Below are 23,881 nucleotides of genomic sequence, written 5' to 3' on the forward strand. Positions count from 1 at the left end.
TCTCTTGAACTCAGATTTCCTGATTTTTGGTACAATGTTTCATCCATATGTTCTTTGTGAAGTGATTCACAATGCATTCTTCTGGGGGAAAAAAATAAGTCTTACACACACTCCGGTTAATTTTGTTGAACCCCAAATTTCCTCTCTTTTTATTAATTATTCTAAGTTCTGAGAGAAGGATGGGGAAGGGATATGTTAGGAAACAAAGATGACATAGCAACCAAAGATTGTAAAAGAATTTTAAAATCTATAGATATTCATACATATACATTGTACCTAACATTTTTACTAACAAGATTGCAAAATTTTTAAAACTTAGCTTTATTGTCAATTAAGGGAATATAAAAAGGACCAGGAATATTCTATTAAATGTTTGGCAACCAGTTATCTCCTGAAAAAATGATATATACAAACAATATATCTCCACTTTTAAATTTAGTCAATGTTATTAACATTTTCCCCATGACTTTCTTAAGTCTACAGAATCAACAAAATAATAAATCAAGCTGAATTTGTAGAATTTGTTAATTTTTGAGGTACATATGCCCACAGTAAGAATTTAACAGTTGACTTTCCTGAGCTAGTTCAAGATGGCTCCCGAATACCCATTGGAAATATCTGAGGGGATAAAATAAGATTCAAAATCAAGATGTTCATTCTTAAAGAAAAATGAATTTGAAAGACATAAACTGAATATTCTGCTCAAATCAGTGATCAACCATGAAAGTCAAGAATATAGGAGAAGGATACTAGCCATTGCCTGATAGAGAGGGGGAGGACTCAAGCAACTAATTGAAGTACATATTTTTGGATGTAGCCAATACATAAATTTGTTTTGCTTGATGATGATTATTTGATAAAAGGGTATTTTCTTTTTTATGAAAGGGGATCTGGAAAGATAGGGATATTAGCAATAGGAACACCAAGATAAAAGAGAATGGTCATTATAACATTTTGCTAAATACACAAAATAAAATGTGAGATTCAAAAGGAGATGGCCAGCAGGAGCTTTGAAAATAGTGTGTTGAATTTATGCTATTATGTTTAAAAGATGAGATATACTTAATAAAGTTATACAATTTTAATTGGAACCCTCCTTTGCGCACTTTGTTTATGGAGAAGCTCATATTTACCAAGTTTAGACAAATTTGGACGAAGAAATTTCCAAAATAACTAAGTTTTAAGCTCTGAACCTCTGACTCTTATGCTTTGAATTACTGTATCTTGATTCTGTTAACCATGCTGAACCTTTGCAGACAACTTTTAAAAAATGTTTTCATCATTGAATCAAAAGACAAATTATTTAACAAAAAACCCTGTGAAAATTGCAGGGGATTACTGCTTTGTTGTTTGATGTGATTATTTGAAATTAGTATAATACAATGGGGAGGAAGCTTAATTAAGAATCTGGAGTCTAGGGTCTAATCCCAGTCCTGGGATTATGTGAACCTGGGAAAGTCATATAACCTCTGTTTGCCTCAGTTTCTTCAATTGTAAAAAAGGAATACTAATAGAACTTACTTTGAAGGGTTGTTGTAAGGAAGAAAGGGTATATTTGTTAAGTGCTTAGCATAGTTCCTTATTGTTGTTGTTCTTCATTCTCAAAGTGGATCGATAGAAAGAAAGATAGATAAATGATGGATAGATGGATAGAAGATGAGTCCATACTGATGGATTAACTGATTGAACTATCCAATCCAAAGAATTATTGAAATTTGAATATTCTTCTTTTACTTGATTCTTTTCCTTTGTAATACGAGTTTTGAGTGGTTGTGAAGTGATAGTGTTCTTGAGCTTGTTGGAATCAAGCAATTTTGTCTAAGATACAAACAGAAGACTTCATCGTGCACAGGCAATATATGTCCCATGGGGATTCTGGATATGCAAAAAGGCCAGTAATGAACATTTTGTGAACAACTGCCAAACAGTTCCCTGTCTTTTTTTTTAATAAAAGAGATCAGAAATTATTATCAAAACCCTATCTCTAGTAGCAATTATCTAAAATTTTGCTATTATCTTACATGGAAGACAACTATTTGACAAGAAGTACTTGAAATAAATTTTGTTCTACTGAGTCAAAAAAATCAACAAAATATAATTATCATTACAATGTGTGGCTTACTGTTCAAGTTTTTGTGCAAATCTACATGTTACCATCTTTTTAGTTTTAAAATTATTTTTAATGCTTTTAACATATCGCTGCATTCAATAACGATTTTTTTATTTTTTTGATATTTAATATTTTATTTTTCCCCAGTTACATGTAAAAATAATTTTTAACATTCATTTTTAAATGAAATTTTAAATGAAACTCCTCTCTCTTTCTCCCTCTTCACCCCCTCATTGAGAAGACAAGCAATTTCCTATAGGCTAGATATGTATAATTGTGCAAAACATTTCAATAATAGTTATAAAAGAAAAAAATAGACCAAAAATAAATAAACAAATAAAGATTCAAGAAAAACTATAAAGGTTTAAAAAGCATCCTTCAATTTGTTTTCAAATATCATAAGTTCTTTCTCTGTGGATGGGCATCTTTTTTATCATAAGTCCTTAAGATTTATCTTAGATCATTGTTGTAGAGGCCTGGAACTCTAGAGAAGGATACTGGAAACAAGGATACTTAAAAGTATATTAACTCAGTGGAACTGATGAGATGATGTTCTCTAGTTTACATATACGTAGTACTTAGCATGGTGATGTCATGGTTCTCTAGTTCATACTGCTCAGTATGCTGTAATGATGTGTTTGTAATAGGGTATTTAAGGGCTGAGAAGACTAGAAATGAGACATTCCATCTTTGACCATCCTCCTGATGATTCTCCTGCCTCCTGCCCTCCTCCACTAAGATCAAGGTTGGTCCTGAGATCCTTCAGAGAGCTTGTCCGGACATTACACACTGTGTCACTGAGAGTAGCTAAATCATTCACAGTGGATTATCCTACACTATTGCAGTGACTTTGTACACAGTAAATTTCACTTCATTACTAGTTCATGAAAGTCTTTCCAGTTTTTCTGAGAGCATCCTATTCATTTCTTATAGCCCAGTAGCATTCCATCACAACTTAATTCAACCATTCTTCAATTGATGAGCATCTCCTCAATTCCCAATCCTTTGCCATTAGAAATGAATTATTATTAATATCTTTGCACATATAGGTCCTTTTCCTCTTTTTACTTCTTTTGGAATACATATCTACTAGTGGTATTGTTGTGTCAAAGGAAATGCATAATTTTACAGCCCTTTGGATATAGTTCTAAATTGCTTTACAGAATGATTAAATAACTTCATGGATCCACTAAGTGCAATAATGTTGCATTTATCCCCCATCCCATTCAGTATTTGCCTTTTTCTTTTTCTGTCCTATTAGCAAATCTAGTAGATATGTACCTTATTATTTTAATTTGCATTTCTCCAAATTGAGTTAGAGCATTTTCTTTTGGTTTGCCTATAGAAAGCTTTCATTACTTTTTTTTCTGAAAACTATTCATAACTTTTGATAATTTATCAACTGGGGAATGGGTTTTATTTTCATGAATTTGACTCAGTTCTCTATGTTTGAGAAAAGAGGTCTTTATCAAAGAAACTTATTTCAATTTTTCACTTATTATTGATAACTGTATTTCCCTCCACCCTATTTCCCCTTCTTTTTATGCCATTCTCTCTCTCCTTTCATCCTGTCCAACCTCAAAAGTCTTTTGTTTCAGACTATCCCTTCCTTTCTCCCTCCCTCCCTCCCCTGTCTTATCCCCTTCTCCTATTACTTTCCTATAGAGTAAGATAGATTTCTATAATCAATTGATTATATATGTTATTACTTCTTTGAGCCAGTTCTGATGAGAGTAATGCTCACTCACTATCTTCAGTGCCCTGCACTGTGAAAAGTTTTCTTGTCTCTTTAATGTGAGATAATTTACCCTATTTTACCTCTCCCTTTCTCTTTCTCCTAGTATTTACCTCTGTCATCCCTTAATTTTATTTTTAGATACCATCCCTTCATATTTGACCCATATCTGTGCCCTGTCTATGAACACTTCTAACTGCCCTAATAATGAGAAAGTTCTTCTATCTTCTCATGTAGAATATAAACAGTTTAATCCTATTGAGTTCCTCATGACTTCCCTTTCCTGATTACATTTTTGTGCTTCTCCTAAATCTTGGATTTGAAAGTAAATTTACTATTCAGCTCTGGTTTTTTTTCATTAATATTGCTTCAAAGTCCTCTATTTCGTTGACTACCTATAATACCGATTTTCCCTTTGAAGTATTATACTCAGTCTTGCTGGACAGGTGATTATTGGTTGTTATCTTAACTTCTGTACCCTCTAAAATATAATATGCCTAACCCTTTATCTCTTACTATAACAGCTGCTACATCTTGTATTATCCTGTCTGTGACTCCACCATATCTGATTTAGTTTTTCCTGACTTATTGCTGTATTTTCATGACAGCTTTGGAATTTAACTATAATAGTCCTGGGGGTTTTCATTTAAGGTTATCTTTCAAGAGGTAATCAGTGGTTTCTTTTAATTTTTAATATATCAAAACAGTTCTCCTTAATAATTTCTTAAAAGATGATATCTAGGTTCTTTTTGTTGATTGTGGCTTTCAGGTAGTCTAATAATTTTTAAATTATTTCTTTTGAATCTATGTTCCAGGTCAGTTGCTTTTCTAATGAGGTATTTCACATTGTTTTCTATTTTTTTCATTCTTTTGGTTGAGTTTTATTGTTTCTTGAGTTCTCATGAAGACATTAGCTTTCATTTGCTCAATTATAATTTGTAAGTAAATATTTTCTTCAGTGAGCTTTTGTGTCTTCTTTTCCATTTGGCCAATTCTATTATTAAATAATTTATCTTTTTCTTCAGTGAATTTGTATGCCTTTTTCCATTTTGTCACTTCTGTTTTTTAACGCATTCTTCTCATTGGCTTTTTGTGCATCTTTTACCAGATAGTTTACTCTGTTTTTAAGATGTTATTTTCTTTAATTTCCTTAACCAAGATGTTGATTCATTTTTCATTATTTCCTTGAATCACACTCATTCTCTTTCCAATTTTTCCTCTACCTCTCTTACTTGATTTTCAAAATCCTTTTTGATCTCTTTCATATCCAAAGCCCTAGTCATATTTTTTCTTGAAGGCTTTGCATGTAGGATCCTTGATTTCTTGTCTTCTTCTGAATGAATGTTTTGATTTTCCTTGTCACCACGGTAACTTTCTATACTCAGAAATTATTTTTACTGTTGTTTTCTTATTTTCTCAACCTATTCTTTTACTTTTAATTCTTTGTTAAAGTAGGGCTCTGCTTCCAGGGTGGATGATGCACTGTCCCAAAATTCAGGGTTTTTGTGCAGCTGTTTTCAAAGATACTTTTGGAGACCTGTAAGTTTTTAGTTCTTTAGAATTGCTATAATCTAAGGAGAAGTGTGCTTACTGATCTCCTGGCTTGTGTTCTAATACTGAAAGTATTTTTCCTGCCCAGAAACTCTAAGGGTGGGGCTGACTCCACTGTAACTGAAATCTCTAGTGTCCCTAATGCTTTTCTTCTTCTTGCCAGTAAGGACTGTGACAAACAAACAAACAAACAAACAAAAAAACAAACAACAAATTAAAAAAAAAAAAAAAGAAAAGAAAAGAAAAGAAAAAGAAAAAAAAAAGGCTCCTGTAATCTCCTTCTGCCCAGTTGTCCAATCCCTTACCATCTGTAGGCTGCCACTGCCACTACTGATTCAATGACTTCCAAGTCCTATTTCTGATTTGCTGGTACCTCATCTGTGCTGACACAGCCTGCGATGGATTGTGTTCCACTCTGACTCTAATGTAGCAGATGGTTTCCTAGTGATCGTCTAACTTGTCTTTGGCTGGGAAATTGTTCCACTTTGTCTTTTTGTGGATTAATATACTCTAAAATTTTAGAGTTATATTTAAAAGTAATTTGGAAGGATATAAAGAATAGTTCATATAAGTCCATGCTACCATATTAGAGGTTCCACCTCTTCTTGCTCCCTTCTTGTATTTTCATAAAGGATATTCTTTAGGGATGAGTATATTGTTCTCAAAAAGATTTTATAGCCAGCAGGTATATAGGTAGTTTTACTTGAAGGTCTTTTACTTCTCTTATTTAGTATTAGTAATTTCCAAATTAATTTTCCCATGGTGCCTGGTCTTATTGTCATTGTTTTGTTTTGTTTTGTTTTGTTTTGTTTTAAGTTGCATTGCTCCCAACACAGATTACTTCCTGAGTATTTGGCCTGGCTCAGATGCAAATCCTGTCTTTGTTTTCTTCATAGTCATTTCTGCTTCTTATATAAGTACATTAGAGATTCAAATTAGAATCTAAATAATATGGCTCCACTGTAATTAATTATGAAAATAGTTTGTTATAGAACCATTGATAAGTCTATTCCATTCCTTTTCTGTTTTCTTCTTTCAAGTTTAATTTCCATGTGTTCTTGGGATAATATGGTATAATGCTGTCATCCTACCAAGCTTTCTGCATCCTCATTTTTCGAGTCCATCAGCTTTTATCCCTTATTAATGACATTACTCCTTAATATCATTGGCAAATATATGTTAACTTCTGTCCTCTTTTTTCTGTTCCTCTTTTTTCAATACTATCATTTTAAAAGACAACACAAGTCAAAGGAAAATTACAACAAAAAGAAAATCCTAATTTAATCATCCCATTTTAAACAAGAGGAAATGGAAGCCAAAATGAATTTTGCTATTTGCCCAAGGTCTAGCAGGCAAGAAAAAGAAAAGCCTGGTTAATGACCATTCAAATGCACTAATCTCTACATTATACAATGCTACCTATAGATAAAGAAGAAATAGCTTATAGGAAAATCAAGTTATTTGATAAACAGTACTTTAAAAGGCATACTTTAGTTAATACCAAGAAATATACAATCTTACCCAGCAGTGTCATTCCTGGCTCTGTATCCCAAGGAAATCAAAAAGAAGGAGAAAGGACCCACATGTGCAGAAATGTTTCTGGTAGCTCTTTTTGTGGTAGCAAAGAATTGGAAAAGGAGCAGAGGCCCATCAATTGGGGAATAGCTGAACAAGCTGCAGTACATGAAGGTAATGGAATATGATTGTTTTATAAAAAATGACAAGATGACTTTAGAAAGGCCTGGATTTACATGAATTGATGCTGAGTGAAGCAATCAGAACCAGCAATACATTGTACACAGTAACAAGAAGATTGTGTGATAATCAACTATGAAAGGCATGGTTCTCAGTGGTTCAATGATCCAAGGCAATCCCAATGTACTTTGGATAGAAAATAACATCTACATCCCAGAAAAAAGATGAATATGAAGATTGAATATAAATCAATCCATGATATGTTCACTTCTTTTTTGTGTTTTTCTTGTTTTCCCATGGTTTTTCCCTTTTCTTCTGATTTTTCTCTCCCATCATGATTCATAAACCAATGTGTATTAAAAGTAACTAAATAAATATTTAACATATATATATATATGTATATCTGTATATATATATATATGTATATACCTCTTATTTTGAGGTGATATTTCTGAAAGTTTATTTAACCACTTATAAAGAGACTTTTAGAAAAATCACTTATGTATAAATATCTCTATATTTCAAGGTACAATCTGTTAGCTACTAAAATAAAGATATATGTGTGTGTGTATATATATATATATATATGCATATATATATAGATATATGTAGAGAGAGAGAGACACATATATATGATCTATTTTGGTGGTATTTAATGAGGACACAGGTGTGCCTTGAAATGGAAAAAAAGAAATTCAATGGCTTATGTGAATATTTTAAGGGAATATCTAAAATGTACCCTCTCTATTTCTCAAACGTTATTTGCTTTCTGATAGTAACTCTTTATGATGCTTGCTTGTACATAATGGAGAATATGAATTTAATCTCTAACAGGCCAGGATTTGAAGATGTAACTTCTATTAAAGATATGACTTTAGGCAAAGTAAATCTCTAGTTAAGCCTTATTTCTATATGTGTAAATTGTTGGATTAGACTAGATAATCTCTAAGATATCTTGGAGATGCAGCATTCTTTGAGCAAAAAATTAATGTTAATTCAAAAAAGAAGAAACTCTGGTGGGTGATTAGAATAAAAGCTTCCTATGTTGCATAATAGGGAGCAATCCCTAACTCTACCAGTTGTTATCAACTGCTTCTCCAAATTTATTATTGTCATTGTCATCAATCATTTCTGATTTTTTTGTGACTTCACTTGAGGTTTTCTTGGTAATAATACAAAAGTGGTTTGTCATTTTCTGCTACAATTCATTTTACAGATGAAGAAATAGAGGGAAATAGAATTAAGTGAGTTGCCCAAGATCACACAGCTAGTAAATATTTGAGACCTTATTTGAACTCAGGAAAATGGATCTTCCCATTTCCAACCCCAGCATAGTTTATACAATGCTTCCTGTCTGTCCCAGAATTTGCTGTGGTATCATCTAAAAAAGAAGGGAGGGATTAAAAAAGAATGGGATATTATTAATGAAATGGTAAAAGCCCAGTCAAATGAGGTTATATATATTCATTTACTTACCTCCCTTCTAAGCTCTGAAGTCTTATCCTAAGCATGACCATGCTACCCTTTACATTTTCTATCTTTGGATATCAATTTGAAATGGAGTAATTGGGCTCTATTAACTTACAAGAAGCCATTTTTTCTGTATTAAGGCCAAATGATATGTCTGGATCAAGGGGTTCCTGGCAATAGCTATCCTACCAACATCTAATGACCCATTTGGAGAACATTTCTATAATGGCTGAATATCACTCACATCCCTCTTCAAGCATGTAGAAGGTGTTGGTTGTCAATAATAGAATTATCAAAATATGAGTAGTTAAAGAATTCTGCTGTATTCCATTTTTATTAATGGGAAAGATTTTAGTTTTGTCTGTGTATTCAAGGTGCCTCATGAAGCACTTTTTTTTTTTTTCTCATAGATATTTCATTGATAGAACAAATCGAGACAAGCCCCACTACTAATGTAGATCCACAACTGTTCTGTGATTTTTAGTCTTAATTGTCTGGAACTTAAAAGTAACTTGAGAGGTGAAGACCTTGATCAGAATCATACAACTAGCATGTGTCCCAGGTCAGAAATTCTTTATACACTATTCATCAAAGCACACAGTAGGGGTTTAATAATAACTTGTTAAATTAAATGGACATAAATTGAAATCACCATGCTGATTGACCGCATTAGGTGGTAAGTATCATGGCTTCTTCCTGTAGATTCTGATTATTTTTCTAGAGCCTCCAAATGACTTATCAATTACAGCCACCTAGTGGGCATAGAGTTTTGCTCACTTTCCAATCTAATATAATCATGTCCATTTGGCTGTTAAATAATTCATGTAAAAAAAAAATCACAAAAAGGTGTGCTGCCTTAAGGAAAAATGCCAGTGGAAAATAGGTAAATATTACAATTTCAAATCATTTCTAAGAATAAAACTATTAAATTAATTTACACTTTCTAAAAACTTAAAGTCATTTAGTCCTAGCCATTGAAAAACTTCATTAGTTCCAGTAATTAGTTGTCCATTTGGTAGCACCCAGAGAATTATCAGATTTTCTCCCTCTCTTTACTCAAAGTGATATGTAGACTGCTAATGATAAAGTAGAACTATGAGTAAACCGATGGACCTGGAGTCAGCAAGAACTGGGATTAAATCTAGGTATGTGATCCTGAGCAAACATCTGATCTTTCAGCAAACATTTAAGTTTCAGATTTTCCACTTGTAAAATGAAGATAATAACATCCATATCATTGGGACATTGTGGGGAATCAAATGAAGCAATTTTGAGGCAGCCTAGTCAAACCCCTTGATTTTACTGAAGAGGAAATTGAATATAGAGAGGGGAAGTGGCATTTCAATTCAAGCAAGCCTCTGAGTTTCAAGCCCAGAAACTCAAAAATGAGTAATCCAGACTGTCTGAAATAATTTCATTATCTCTTTGAAGCAGCCAAATGAACATAACTCCTCTTTTTGAAGTAGTCAAAGGATATTTTATTAAGTGCTTACTATGTGCCAAACATGCTTTTAAAAACATTTTTTCAGTAATATTCTATCTTTTCAAATACATGTAAAGATAGTTTTCAACATTCATTTTGTAAGACTTTGTGTTCCAGATTTTTCTTCCTCCCTCTGTTACTTCCCTCTTCCCCAAGATAGCAAACAATCCTATATAGCTTAAATATATAAATTATTCTAAACATATTTTTATATTTGTCATGTTGTGCAAGAAAAACTAAACCAAAAGGGGAAAACATGAGGAAGAAAAAAAGCAAACAAACAAAAAGTGAAAATACTAATCTTTGATCAACATACAGAATCAATAGTTCTCTCCCTGGATTCAGAGGGAATATTATATCCTGAATCTATTGGAATTACCATCAATCATCACATTGTTGATTAAAGCCAAATCTTTCACAGTGGATCATCATATAATCTTCTTATTACTGTGTACAATGTTCTCTTGGTTCTGCTCACTTCACTTAGCATTAGTTCATGTAAATCTTTCCAAGCTTTTGTGAAAAAGCCTGCTCATTATTTCTTGTAGAACATTCATATTCCATTACATTCATATGACATAACTTATTCATCCATTCCCCAATTGATCAAAATAAACTAAATGTTTAGGTCCTTGCCATTAAAAAAAAGGTAGCCACAAATATTTTTGTACATATGGGTTCTTTCCCATCTTTTATGATGTCTTTGTCCAGTAGAGATACTGCTACATCAAAGAGTATGCACAGTTTGATAGTTCTTTGGGCATAGTTCCATATCGATCTTCAGAATGGTTGACTTGGTTCACAACTCCACCAACAATGTATGTGTCCTAGTTTTCCCACATCTTCTCCAACATTCATCATTATATTTTCCTGTCATTTTAGCCAATCTGAGAAGTGTGTAGTGGTACCACTGAGTTTTCTTAATTTGAATTACTCTAATCAATAGTGATTTAGAACATTTTTTCATGTGAATAGAAGTGATTTTAATTTCTTCAACTGAAAATTGACTTTTTATATCCTTTGATCACTTATCAATTGGAGAATGGCTTGTATCCATATAAATTTGAGTCATTTCTTTACATATTTTAAAAATGAAGCCTTTATCAGAACCTTGAATACAGATTTTTCCCAATTTAATTCTTCCTTTCTAATCTTGTCTGCATTGATTTTGCTGTAAAAACAAAACAAAACAAAACAAACAAACAAAAAAAAAAACAACCTTTTTTTTTTAACTTCATAAGTCAAAATTGTTCACTCTGCATTCCATAATACACTCTAATTCTTCTTTGACCACAAATCCCTTTATTTTATATAGATCTGAGACATAGGCTATCCTTTGTTCTTTTAATTTACTTATTGTATCACTCTTTATATTTAAATCATGAACTCATTTTGACTTTATTTTGCTATATGTGTTAAGTGTGAGTCAATGCCTAGTTTCTGCCATAATAATTTCCAAATTTTTCCAGCAATTTTTGCAAATAGTGAGTTTTTATTCCAGCCTAAAGTATTTTTAATTGGTATGGCACTGAATAAGTAGATTAATTCAGGTAGAATTCTCACTTTCATTATATTAGCTCAACCTACCCATGAGCAACTGGTATTTTTTTTCAAATGTTTAGATCTGGCTTTGTGTGAATAACTTATTCTTAAGTGTAATATTCTTCTCTAAAATTTAATGTTCTCTGTGAGTAGGTTTCTTGGGGCGCTTCTGGGAGCAGTCTTCCTTTCAGTTCAGTTTCAGTAATCAGACCTCAAATGCAGACAGGAGTTAAAGTCCAAATCCTTTATTTTTTCCTTCAAAGTCTTGAATATTTTCCTGGGGCAAGGTTGGCTTTAATAGAGACCTATCTCTCTCCTTGGTTCTGAGAGCTCTTGCCGCTAGTCCTTTGTCTCTGCCAGCTTCTGCCTCTCAATGTCTCCAGCCAGCACAAAGGTGGGATATGGAATGAATCTGTCTCTGCCTCTGAGAGTGGGCTTCTGTGTTAGTGGGCTTGTGGGAGCTCCTCCATATATATACTCTCTTAAAGGTGTGAATCTTGTGGAATTCTAATAAGTACTAAGTACATTAGTGAGCTAGAGAACTGTTAAGTACCATGCTTAAATTAGATAACTGACTTAGCACCTTGTAAAAATCCTAACACTTAAGGTATTATTAATATGTCTTAATACAGAGATAGATAGATAGAAACTTGTTAATATGAAATAAGCCAATATACTATGGAAATATGATTTCCTACATTTACGAAGTATTGCCATTTAATGATTGGAAGTATTTTAGACAGAATTTTTTAAAAACACTTGCATGAAAATTTCTGATAAAATTAACTGAATTGTAGACACTGATTCCTGGCTTGTGACTTCACTGGTTAAGGGAACTCCTAGGGGGAGAACTCCTCTATAGACAATTGTACTACCTCTGTATGGTTTTGATAGCTCAAACACACCTCAATGCCTGGAATAAAACCATTTTGATAAATAATATTTCCTAATTGATTGTTTTTTTGATTTGCAATTTAAAGTATGAAGAGAATGCCTGAGGGAAAAAAAAAGGTTAAGGGACTTTTCTAGGGTCAAACAGCAAGCTTGGATCAGCAGTAATCTTTAAATCCAGGTTTTCTTGAGTTTTGGTTGAGATCTCTCTGTCAGTGTTTTGCTGTCCTATTTATCCCCAAATCTAACCTACATTCTACAAATAAAACTGCATCATCTCTATACTATGAAAATATTAGTTTAAGATATATATGAAAAGATTCCAAAATTGAAATTCTTAAAAAAGTGTTTTTTTTGTTTTGTTTTGTTTTAATAATTGTGTTTCAATATTTTTAAATACATATACATCTATTAATGAAATGCAGGATTTTGTACTTTCCATAAAATCATTTTGCAATAAGACTTGGATTTCAAGCTTTATCTAAATTTCTAATTTTAAAAATGTTGATAAAAGTACATTTTATTCAATGTTGAATACACAAGATCTCCCTTCAAAATCATGAGGTGAGAGGAACAGAAGAGGAAATGAGACATGCTTTCTCAAATCTCTACTTTGGGTCAAATTTGGTCAGTGTAATTTAAGAAGGAAGGAAGGAGAAAGAAAATGTTTTCTTTTGTTATTTATTAGATCTATGATTTCATCAGAGTACAGAAGGCTCAATAGGAAATAAGTACTTAAGAAAGTTTTCTAAGGCAATAAGAGGCTAAGTGACTTGATTAGAGTTTTACAGCCAAGATATGTAAGGGGCAGGACATGAGCCAAACAGCCTGACAATTTCAAATATGGGCAAAAATATAATGGATGATATTTCCATATAAATATATAGATTTGACGTGGTTATGAGAAGAGATATAGACATTGTTATTCTTAAAGGTAAGCTATGGATGTTCATTCTTGTAAATATAGGTAGATCTTTGCCAGTGACCCTGAAAATGAAACAAGCTGCAGACTAAATACATTTATGGAAGTGGAAAAGTTTGATAATTACAGCAGATAAAGTGCCATGAGAATTTATCCACCCATCTATGGGAATAAAATGCAGCCAGTGTTACCCCAGTGATGATCAGAATTGGGAATATTCTACCTATAGACTTTGGGATATAAGAAATATCTTAAATAAATGTTATTACTGAGCCTCTTTCTTTAGAAAAAAAAAAAATTATTGTATTAAATGTTCTTAATTGTGTAATCTCCAGTGCCCTCTATGTTAATAGCCCTTTTCCCTTCATAAACTAAAAATTTTTAAGGTTGTTCACTTGGGCATACAATTGAAATCTATTCTTTTTCCCTCCTAGGCAATTCAGCCAAAGTGTACATTGAAGTTCAGGATGAGAATGATCATGCTCCGGTCTTTCAGAAAAGGTTATACATCGGGGGAGTGTCTGAAGAAGCACTGATGTTTTCGTCTGTTCTCAGAGTGAAGGTAAGCATTTATAAACTAGGGAGATTTTATATATATATATATATATATATATATATATATATATATACACACACACACACACACACACACACACACACACTCACACACACACACACACACACACACACACACACACACACACACACACATATATATATATATATGTATGTATGTATTTGCCTCTTATCTGAGTAATTACTAAGGAATCTGAATTATCATCAACTTCTCATTGCTTCTATTTCCACATAAATAAAATGGGATTAAGGAATTAATTCATGATATGTTTAAGTAACATTAATTTTCATGGAAAAGTATGAACCAAGAAAATATGGAACTCCATATTAACCATAAAAGACAAATGAAATGTGCTGACATGTTTATTGTTTCTAAACAGACTGAGAGGGTATGAGATTAAACATTCAAATTCATGTTCTTTGGAGGATAATTTTAAGATTATTTATCTGGCTTTCAGCTCTATTTTTAATATCCTTGGAGCAGGATGCCTATGCTGGACAGGGAAAGAAGTAACAAAACAAACAAACAAACAAAATCTCCAAAACACATAATATTTTTTTAGAACAGGAGAGTTATAACCATTGAGGAAGACCTTTTAAAAAGTGAAGAAAGGGAAGAGAATAACAGAAGATCATCTAGTACAACCTATCTTGTATAAGTATCTTGTCATTGTCACATCTGACAAGAATTTCCAATAATGTGTTATCTATAATCCTAGAGGTGGCCAATTTACTTTTTTTTTTTTTCCCCTCCCTGAGGCTGGGGTTAAGTGACTTGCCCAGGGTCACACAGCTAGGAAGTATTAAGTGTATGAGATCAAATTTGAACTCAGATCCTCCTGAATTCAAGGCTGGTGCTCTATCCACTGTACCACCTAGCTGCCTCCCAATTTACTTTCAAATGTTTTCAATTAATAGGAAGAAAGATTTTCTATAAATATATCTTAATATATTTTTCTTTATAACTCCTACCCACAGAACCTCATTCTACCCACTGTCATTAAGTCCATCATCTAAGTACTCAAAGACAGTCTCATATGCTTTCCCACCTGTCCAAAAAAAAAATGAAAAGGCAAGAGAGAAAGCAAAGATAGATCTATTATGGTGAGATCTGTTGTCAAAATCTGAGGAGATGCCAGAATGGTTTACCGGAGGCGGGGAGGGAGGGGGGTTAACCTAGGCTCAGTTGATAGATGTAAATGAGTAAATGAGTAAATCTGTGAATTTGTCTGTTTTTAAAGCACATTTTGATAACTTTATCTCAGCATATTTTATTTCATCTATTAAATTACTTATTTTTATTTCATGCATTTAAGAATAGGATTCTGAGGTGACTAGATGATGAAGTGGATAGAGCACTGACCCTGAAGTCAGGAGGACTTAACTTCACATCTAGTCTCAGACACTTAACATTTACTAGCTGTGTCACCAGAGGCAAGCCACTTAACCCCAAATGCCTTACCAAAAAGAAAAAGAAGAAGAAGAAGAAGATTCTGAGAAGGTTTCACCAGATGGGCAAAAGGGAGGAAGACATGAAGGACTCTACAGGATGTTAATAACTAATAATACAAATGTTAATAATACTTAGCAACTTAAGATGTTAGCAATTTGGATGAAAGAGTAAAAAAAAAATGTTCATTTGAACATATGTAAACAGTTAATTATGACAAATAAAAATGTGTTAGACATTAATGCAAGCTTTCTTGATTTTTAGAGGATATTTACTTTAATTGTTTTTGTTTATTTTACTTTAGAAGAGATTTACTTTAAGTAGCATAAAAGTTATCATAAGGAAATAGTCAAGGTGAGACATTTCCTTATCCAATAAACATTTGATCTCTTTTCTAAGAGGAAAGACATGACAATGAAGAGAATTGCTTATCTAATGTACAGTATCATGCAAAACCTTACAAAGGAGAGTGTGGGAGATTTTGAGTAGTACTAACATAAAAATTAAAAATATGAGAAAGAAAAGAGATGGAAAGAAATTTTGATGGTAATTTTTATCACTTGAAGAGTTTTTATAAATGTATACTTAAAGTTAAAGCAAACATTCTACATTATTTTTATTTTATGAGTTTTGTTTTCCTTAAATTTATGGCAGAGAAAATGAAAGATTTCAATGTGCACAATTAGATCAAAATTCAATTATTTTAACTTATTTTAAATTAAATTCACATGAGAAAAGATTACAGAGACCCACATGGGTGAAGTGATTGACCAAGATTATATTGCTAATAACCTGTACGACTAAGCTTTGAACTTAGATCCAAATGACTTCAAGTTCAGAGCTCTTTCCATTGGACTATGATACTGTCATTAAATAGTAGTTCATTTGTAGTTTTGTTTTTATGAAACTCAATATCAGACAGTCAACTAGAATTTCTTGATTCTACTTTGTGCCAAGCACTATATTAGGCCAACTGATTGGTTGTTGTCCTTCATTCTCAATTGAATCACTATGACATCACTATGTTGAGGTCAAGTTACCACACGTCCAATTACAGCTGATCAGAACAACATGAGGGGGACTATACAATAGAATGGGACATATAGTCCTATGAATATTTGAAATGTAGATACCTCTCAATTTTTGCATCTCGTGTTACCTTTGATCTACTGCAATTTTGCTTTTCTCATAGAACATCTTCATAGACACCATGCTGACAACAGAATCAGAAAGAACTGTTTTTTTTTTGTTTTTTTTTTGTTTTTTTGTTTTTTAATCCAGGCTCAAAAAGGTACTAACTATATGCCCCTAAACAAGTCACTTAACTTCAAATGCCCATTTTTTTATTTGTTGATCTTTAGGACTCTTGCAGATCTAAAATCTTACATACAAAAAAATTATGTATGTAAATCTAAGCCTGTTATGTAACCGTATAAGAAAAGACAAATATATATATATATATATATATATATATATATATATATACATATATATATATATATGTATATATATATATATATATATATATATATATATATATTTTAATTTTATGAGGGAGTAAGTATTGAAAAGTATTGAAAATTGAAAGGGGTATAGATAGAAATCATTAGAACAAGGCAAATACAGAAGGTGGAACCTGAGCTATTCTGCAATTAAAGCAGGGTGCAGAGAAGCTGCAACCAAATGTGGGAAAATTATTTTTGCAGAGACATTCATGAAAAATAAAGAAGCCCATAAAAGCCAAGCATCTTTGTTTGGGGTTTCTTTCATTTGTTTTTATTGTACTTGTTCAGACCTATGATTTAATTGATTTAGGTATCTTCTAGTGATAGGGGATGAAATGTGCTCTCTCATTTTTATCAGCATCTGCAGTGGAACTGAATCTCAGAATGCTTCCTGCCACACTCTAAGGTTTCCCAGGCTATCACAGTCAAAGTATGTCATAGGAAGGGCTTGAAAAAAAGGTTGCCATACTCTGGGCTTTCTTTTTCAGAGTAAGGGAGAAGAAATTGAATTAGTTCATTCTAAATTTGAGTAGTTGAATTCAAGGCAGTCACTCTAGAAAAACAGAACAAGAAAATCAACCAATAAGGACAAAACTTATTACGATTGATTTTGACTAAAGGGATCTTGCTGTTGTCCACCAATCCATGCCATCTATGTGGTTATATATTTATATGTATACATACACACATATTTGAACATTCAGGGAAGATGCTTCTTTAATGCAATCAAACTTCCCTTTTTGACTGATAGTCATGCAATTCTTGTTTTGAACTGATACATTAGCAATAAATTCAAACCCGAGCTACAATGCTAGAACAGTAATTACGAAGAGAATGGTTTGGGGAGTGGGAAAAAGGTTGATAGCACTTGTAGTTCTTAAGTACAGAGGGATGATTTTACCTTCCCTCTTCACCACTATCTCTATTCCCCAGAGGCATCCTCATTCTACTTTCCTAACATATCTCCTTTTACATGAGTTTATATTTTCCTACCATACCCAGCCCCCAACCAACATATCCAACTTAGTTTATGGGTAACTGTTATGCTTCTTAACTTGTATATTAAAATTTAAGCATCTATTGGGGAAATTATGTATTAGGCGATAATAAGATAGAGGACAGATACATACATTTGTGTGTTTGTGTGTGTATACACATCGATACATAAATATTTGATACGTAAATTGATACATAATTGATGTATATGGATACATAAATATTTTATAGATACATTACTATATTATATGCATACATTGATATACAGATATAGAAATTATAATTATCTATATGTATATGCATGTTAAGTTGTATATAAGTACTGTGTCTATGTGTGAACAATGTATGTTTGCAAATACATGTTTTGTATGCATGTATATGCACTGTACACGAGTGTTAGTATACATGGAAACTATATATACATATATGAAAATGTGAATATAATTTTCTCTGAGAGAATGAAGATATAGGTATCACATATTTAAGTGTATGTCTATAGGTAAGGTCGATGTATGTATATGTGTGTATATCTATATACACATATGTGTGAAGTAATGGATGGAATCACTGACTCTGTATAGCTGGATAGGAATTAAAAAGAAAAAACGGTTGAATCCTTGGAAAAATAAGGAGGCTTCTAACTGTACTATGATTAATTTTCTAAAGCAGAGGGTGAAAGTTGTAGGCACTCCGGGATCCCAACTGATTGATGGTGTGTAGTTTGTACAGAATCCAAGGAAGATCAATTTGGGAAGCACAATTTTCTAATTTATTTAATTCATTTCCCCCAAATCATTGCCACTCCTTATGCTAAAAATATCATATGGTTTACTCATTAGCTTAATTAATTACAGGAATGTAGGCAGTTGCCAAGTCCTAATAAGGTAATTGAGTCTGTTCTCTGCTCTCTTTGGGGAGTCAAGATACTGAGAACTGACATCTCTTGGCCCCAATCTGAGGTATGAAGAATGCTGCAAAAGTGCCTGGTGCTTTTATTTGGGCACTGGCTGGAATGCCAATAATATTTTTTGGAAAATTTCCCCCATGGAATTATTAAAGTGGGTGAATTGCTAGATTTCAAATAATAATGACAATAATGACAATAATAGCATCCCATCTAATCAGGTGGTTTGTAAAATCAAATTTTCCCCATTTTATTTGATATAACTCTGAAGAAGGTGACAGGATTATCCCCATTTACATATAAAGAAAAGAGAATCTTTGGGAAATCAGATGGTTCAGATAGGAGTGTCTGAGACAGAATTCTAAGTCCAAAGAGCATTTATTGAGCACCTATTGTCTTCCAATCTCTATACTAGGTTGCTGGAGCTATATGAAAGACAATATCAAAATAGTCTGTGTTCTCAAGGAGTTTATGCTTTATTGCCAAAGATAGATAAATTCATAAATAGGTATAAAGATTGGGCTAGCTTTCTGGAGGATCTTGGGATCAGCCTTGATCTTAGTTGCGCAGGAATGAAGGGGGCAGGAGAGCTGGTCAAAGATGGAATGAATAATTTCCAGTCTTTCTCAGTCATTATATACCTTAGTACATTACATTATTACAGCATGATGACTATGTATGAACTAGAGAACCATTATATCACCATACTAAGTACTAAGTATATATGTAAACTAGAGAACCATCATCACATCAATTCCACTGAGTTAATAATACCTTGTTTCAAGTATACTTCTCCAGAATTCCAGCCCTTTAAAAATGGGTATATTAAAATATTGGCAAGTTATATACTAAATACTTAGGAAGGACGGAGGGCCCAGAAGCAGGGCAGAAGCCAGGTGAGGGCTTCTTGGAGGAGGTGGTACTTGAGCTGAGCCAGAAGAAAGTTGGAGTTAGATGTTCAAAGAGGCAAAGGTCAAGAGGAAGGGCAGACCAAACCAAATAAATTTATAAAAAAAGAATAAGAAATTAATTTTTAGTAGTTATTAGGCATCTATTAGTCAAGCAGTCAGCCTGGGGTCAATATTCAACATTCAAAATGTTCTCCTCAATGATCCTCCTATTGACTATGTATGTGAATGGATAGGGAGGAAGGAGAATATGGATAACACCAGTATTTCACTCCTGAATCTTTAATACCACCAGCACTAACAATAACTGTTCACGTACTACTTACTATCTGCCAGGCAATCTGCTAAATGCTTTACAAATACTCTCTCATTTGATCTTCATAACAACCTTTGGAGGAAATGATTACCCCCATTTTACAGATGGGGAAACTGAAGCAAATAGGAGTGGCTTACCCAGAATCACACAGCCCAGTATCAGAAACCAGATTAAAAGTCATATTTTTCCTGACTCCAGGATGAGCGGTCTATGTACTACATAGCCTAGCTATTCCTCTGACTGAATTATGTAATTTGAAAGAATCACTTAAGGGCTGAACTTGTTTTTGTCATCTCTATATTAAAGAGATTGAATGAAAAGAGCTCCCAGGTTAATTATGGGTAGCACATTTTAGGAAGTTCATTGCTAAGCTGGAAAGTCTCCAGAGAAGAGCAACTGGGAAAGGACAGGGTCTCAAGTATGTGCCATATGAAGATCCATTAATAATTTCTAATTGACTGAGTGCTTGAAGGAAAAGGAATATTCAGCCTGCAAAGAAAGGACTTCACAGGCTTCTGACAACTGCAGCTGGTTGCTTCTACTTGGATCTAAGGGACAGAACAGGGACCAATAGATAGGAGTGACAAAGATATAAATGTAATGCTGGAGAAACTGAGCAAGATAGAAATTAGAGAACAATTCAATAATTTATTTGAAAGGGAGAGATTTACTGGGAACAAATGGATCCATGGTTTGATTCCAGGGCTGAACGAGACTATGGTCTCAAAGAAATCAGCAGTGAATGTCCCATACAAGATTCTTTTTGTAGGGTAACAAGAACAATGGCATAATGGGGGAGATACCTGAATGGGGATGACCTAATGGGAGGAGGAACCTAGGATGAGGATGACATAATGGAGGGAGGTACTGGAGAGGTTCCTGATATTCTAATGATGTCTAAAATGGATAAAGACCTTTATCCCATCAAATATTAAGAGGGAATAAGTATAGCCTAAGGTCTAAAATATAAGACCTTTTTCTAACATTAAGAGGGAATTGGATATAACCTAGGCAGAGTAACTGAATAGGACAATTAGGGAAACTGGGTTAGGACAGACATTAAAAAGGAACTATGGCCTACCTAAGGAAACTATAGGGTAGATATAGCTCCCTAAAAGTGAGGTATAATACCAGGATCATGTGACTAAAGTCCCACAATTAGGAAGAGAGATAAGAACAAAGCAATGAGCCTTGGATTTTAAATGACATAAAGGCAAAGTTACACAAATGATGGAAAACTCTAAGAGGCCCTAAAAACATATGAAGCTAGCCATTAATGCAAATTGCCAGGAACTTCAAATCTGGAAGGAGTGCTAAGCAAAGATAATTCCTGAGCCCATTTGAGGCACAGTCTCTCTCAGAAAATGCCTCCATTTCTTAAATTGAATACTGGAGGGTCTGCAAGCATTTCGGCTAGATTTCATTGTCTATACTTTTCGGGAAAGTGGGTGGCGACTGTCAGGAAGCCTCTCTGATCTAACAGAAGGCTGATGTATACATTTTATTGCCTCTTTGGGAAGCCTGCCTTCCTTTTTTAAACCCCCGCTGACACCAGGTAAAACATCCAAATAAAAAAAGATGAAAAAAAAAAAAAAAAAAAAAAGGAACTATGGCACAACATTAATCTGTAGAGGATGAAGGGAGTAAAAAAAATAAAAAATAAAAAATAAAAAAAATAAAAATAACTCCTCATAATTAGTACTCTCAAAATGGAAAAAAACAAACAAACAAACAAACAAACAAACAAAACTGCCAGGAAAGCCCTGCAACCCTCTCTTACTCACATTGATTATAATCTTTGATATGGATGGTAAATTTTGAACGCCACTTCCCTTGAGTGATATTTCCTCATTGGAATATAAGCTCTTTGTAAACAGGGATCATGTTTTGCATTTTATTTGTATCACCAATGCTTGGCACATAGGAAGGCCTTCATTTATTCACATAGTAGGGAGTGAATCGTTCCTAAATATTGTCTTTCCTATGCATACTTCACAAGTGTTAAAGAAGTGACAGGTTTTCATTTGTAGATATGATTGCAAAGGTCAAACTGAACATGCTTAGCCATATCTGTACACTGAATGTTCATAGATAGGCCGTATTTTCTGAGTCTCTAGTTTATCTGCATATGGGCTCAGACACTAAAAGGCTATATCACCCTGACATGTCTGAGGAAAAATTTGGGCCCAAAGGCTAACCTCAGGTCTAACTAGAAATAAGTTTCCAGGATGAGTTAGAAGAGATCCAAACTGTAGGCAATATCTAGGCTCAGTATGTCTATGTAGTAATAGAAATGCCATTTTCCCCATTTTGATATTGATTATTATCCTCTATAGCGTTACAGGAAGAGACACAATTCTCTTGATATCATGTTGAATGACATTCTATTACAGGGCCAAACCACAAGCAACTGTCACAAGTTGCCAAAAAAGGCAAATGTCAGAAAATACTGCACAGTATTTAGTTTTGCAAAAATAGGATTGGCTGCTCTGCAAGAGGAAGTTCTCTCTTACTGAAGGTCTTAAATAAAGGATCAATGACTTCTTAGGGGTTGGTTTTATGGGAATATTGGATTATATGGCAAGTGATGTTGCTTCTAATTCTGAGTTTCCATGATTCTCCCACCTTTTAGACTTGATATTTTTCCTTCTAATACATTGAAAAGCAGGTTCTTTTATCAATATTATCTTAACCTGGTTTAGTGTGTATACAGCAAAAATTAAAATAACGATGAACTGTGTAGTACATTAGAATGGTGTGCCATTTATCCAGGAAAATCTAAGCCAATTACTATTTCCTCCTTTCCTTTCAGTTCCAAACAACCTAATCAATAAAGGTTTTCCTCTTTATGGCTTCATTGACATTCTCCTCAAAAAGAAAATCTTCCAACATTCCATCCACCAAATAATCTTTTCTCATAAAATATTTTTTAGCTCTAGAAATATAAAAATGTTTTGATTATCCAAGATGTAGAAGGGTTTTGAAAATAGAAGGAACTTTAGTTGAAATGAAATGGAAAAGTAATTGACTCTAATAAAATGAGAATTTCTAAATACAAATTTGATAGTCTTCTACACATTATAATTAAAAAAAAATTATATTGGAAATTAAAAATAAAGAAAGGATAGTTTATTCATAGAATGGCCAAAGGATTTTTTCTTTTCCTGGGCTTATTGGTAGGATGTATATTTCAAAGCATGCTTGAACTCCATTGGGACCAAAATCCTTTCAGTCTCTGCATGTCTCTCAGATGATTAAATGTTTAACAATCCAAGGGATTATTATCTTTTAGGCTAAGCATGCATTACCCTATAGAAGGTTTAATATATTGCACAATAGAGATGGCCACGAGTATTGTCCTGTATTATGTTTCAAGGACCATATCCCATTTCATATCCCCGATTTATCCCTTGACAGGAATAATGATGCTAGATACTCTTCTCAATTTCGGAATACTTTCAAAACCGAGGACAACTCTACAAATTGGTTAGCCAGATAATTCAGGGAAACAAAACTCAATTTTGTCTGAATTATCCAGTTCATTACTCAAGTCATCACTTAATTCTGTTTTGTAGATTTGACAGAGGAGTTCTATAATTCTGGAAAGATACAAAGAGAATAAAAGAAATTCCTCATAAATTCCATTCATCTTATTCTTGACTGTTAAAATGAACTTTTATTTTTATTTTAAATTATTACCATTATAGCTTGATGCCGGTTGCTTTCCTTTGCAATTTGTTTGAATCTGCACCATGAATAATAGCTATCAGCAAGGGGAGAAGGTATTTAAAGAATCAATAGAGATGGGGTTGCAAACCAGCTCTGCA

General features: G+C 33.1%; 1 protein-coding gene across 1 annotated transcript in view; it reads left to right on the plus strand.

The window, feature by feature from the left end:
• The window catches only part of PCDH15 (protocadherin related 15), a 2,229,510-nt gene that overhangs the window by 2,100,467 nt on the left and 105,162 nt on the right, over positions 1–23,881 (plus strand). Inside the window, exon 30 of the mRNA XM_074297067.1 lies at positions 13,834–13,961. Within this exon, the coding sequence (XP_074153168.1) occupies positions 13,834–13,961 (128 nt within the window). The remainder of the gene's footprint in view (positions 1–13,833; positions 13,962–23,881) is intronic.

The sequence above is a fragment of the Sminthopsis crassicaudata genome, chromosome 2 (genome assembly GCF_048593235.1).
Source record: "Sminthopsis crassicaudata isolate SCR6 chromosome 2, ASM4859323v1, whole genome shotgun sequence".
Taxonomy (NCBI): domain Eukaryota; kingdom Metazoa; phylum Chordata; class Mammalia; order Dasyuromorphia; family Dasyuridae; genus Sminthopsis; species Sminthopsis crassicaudata.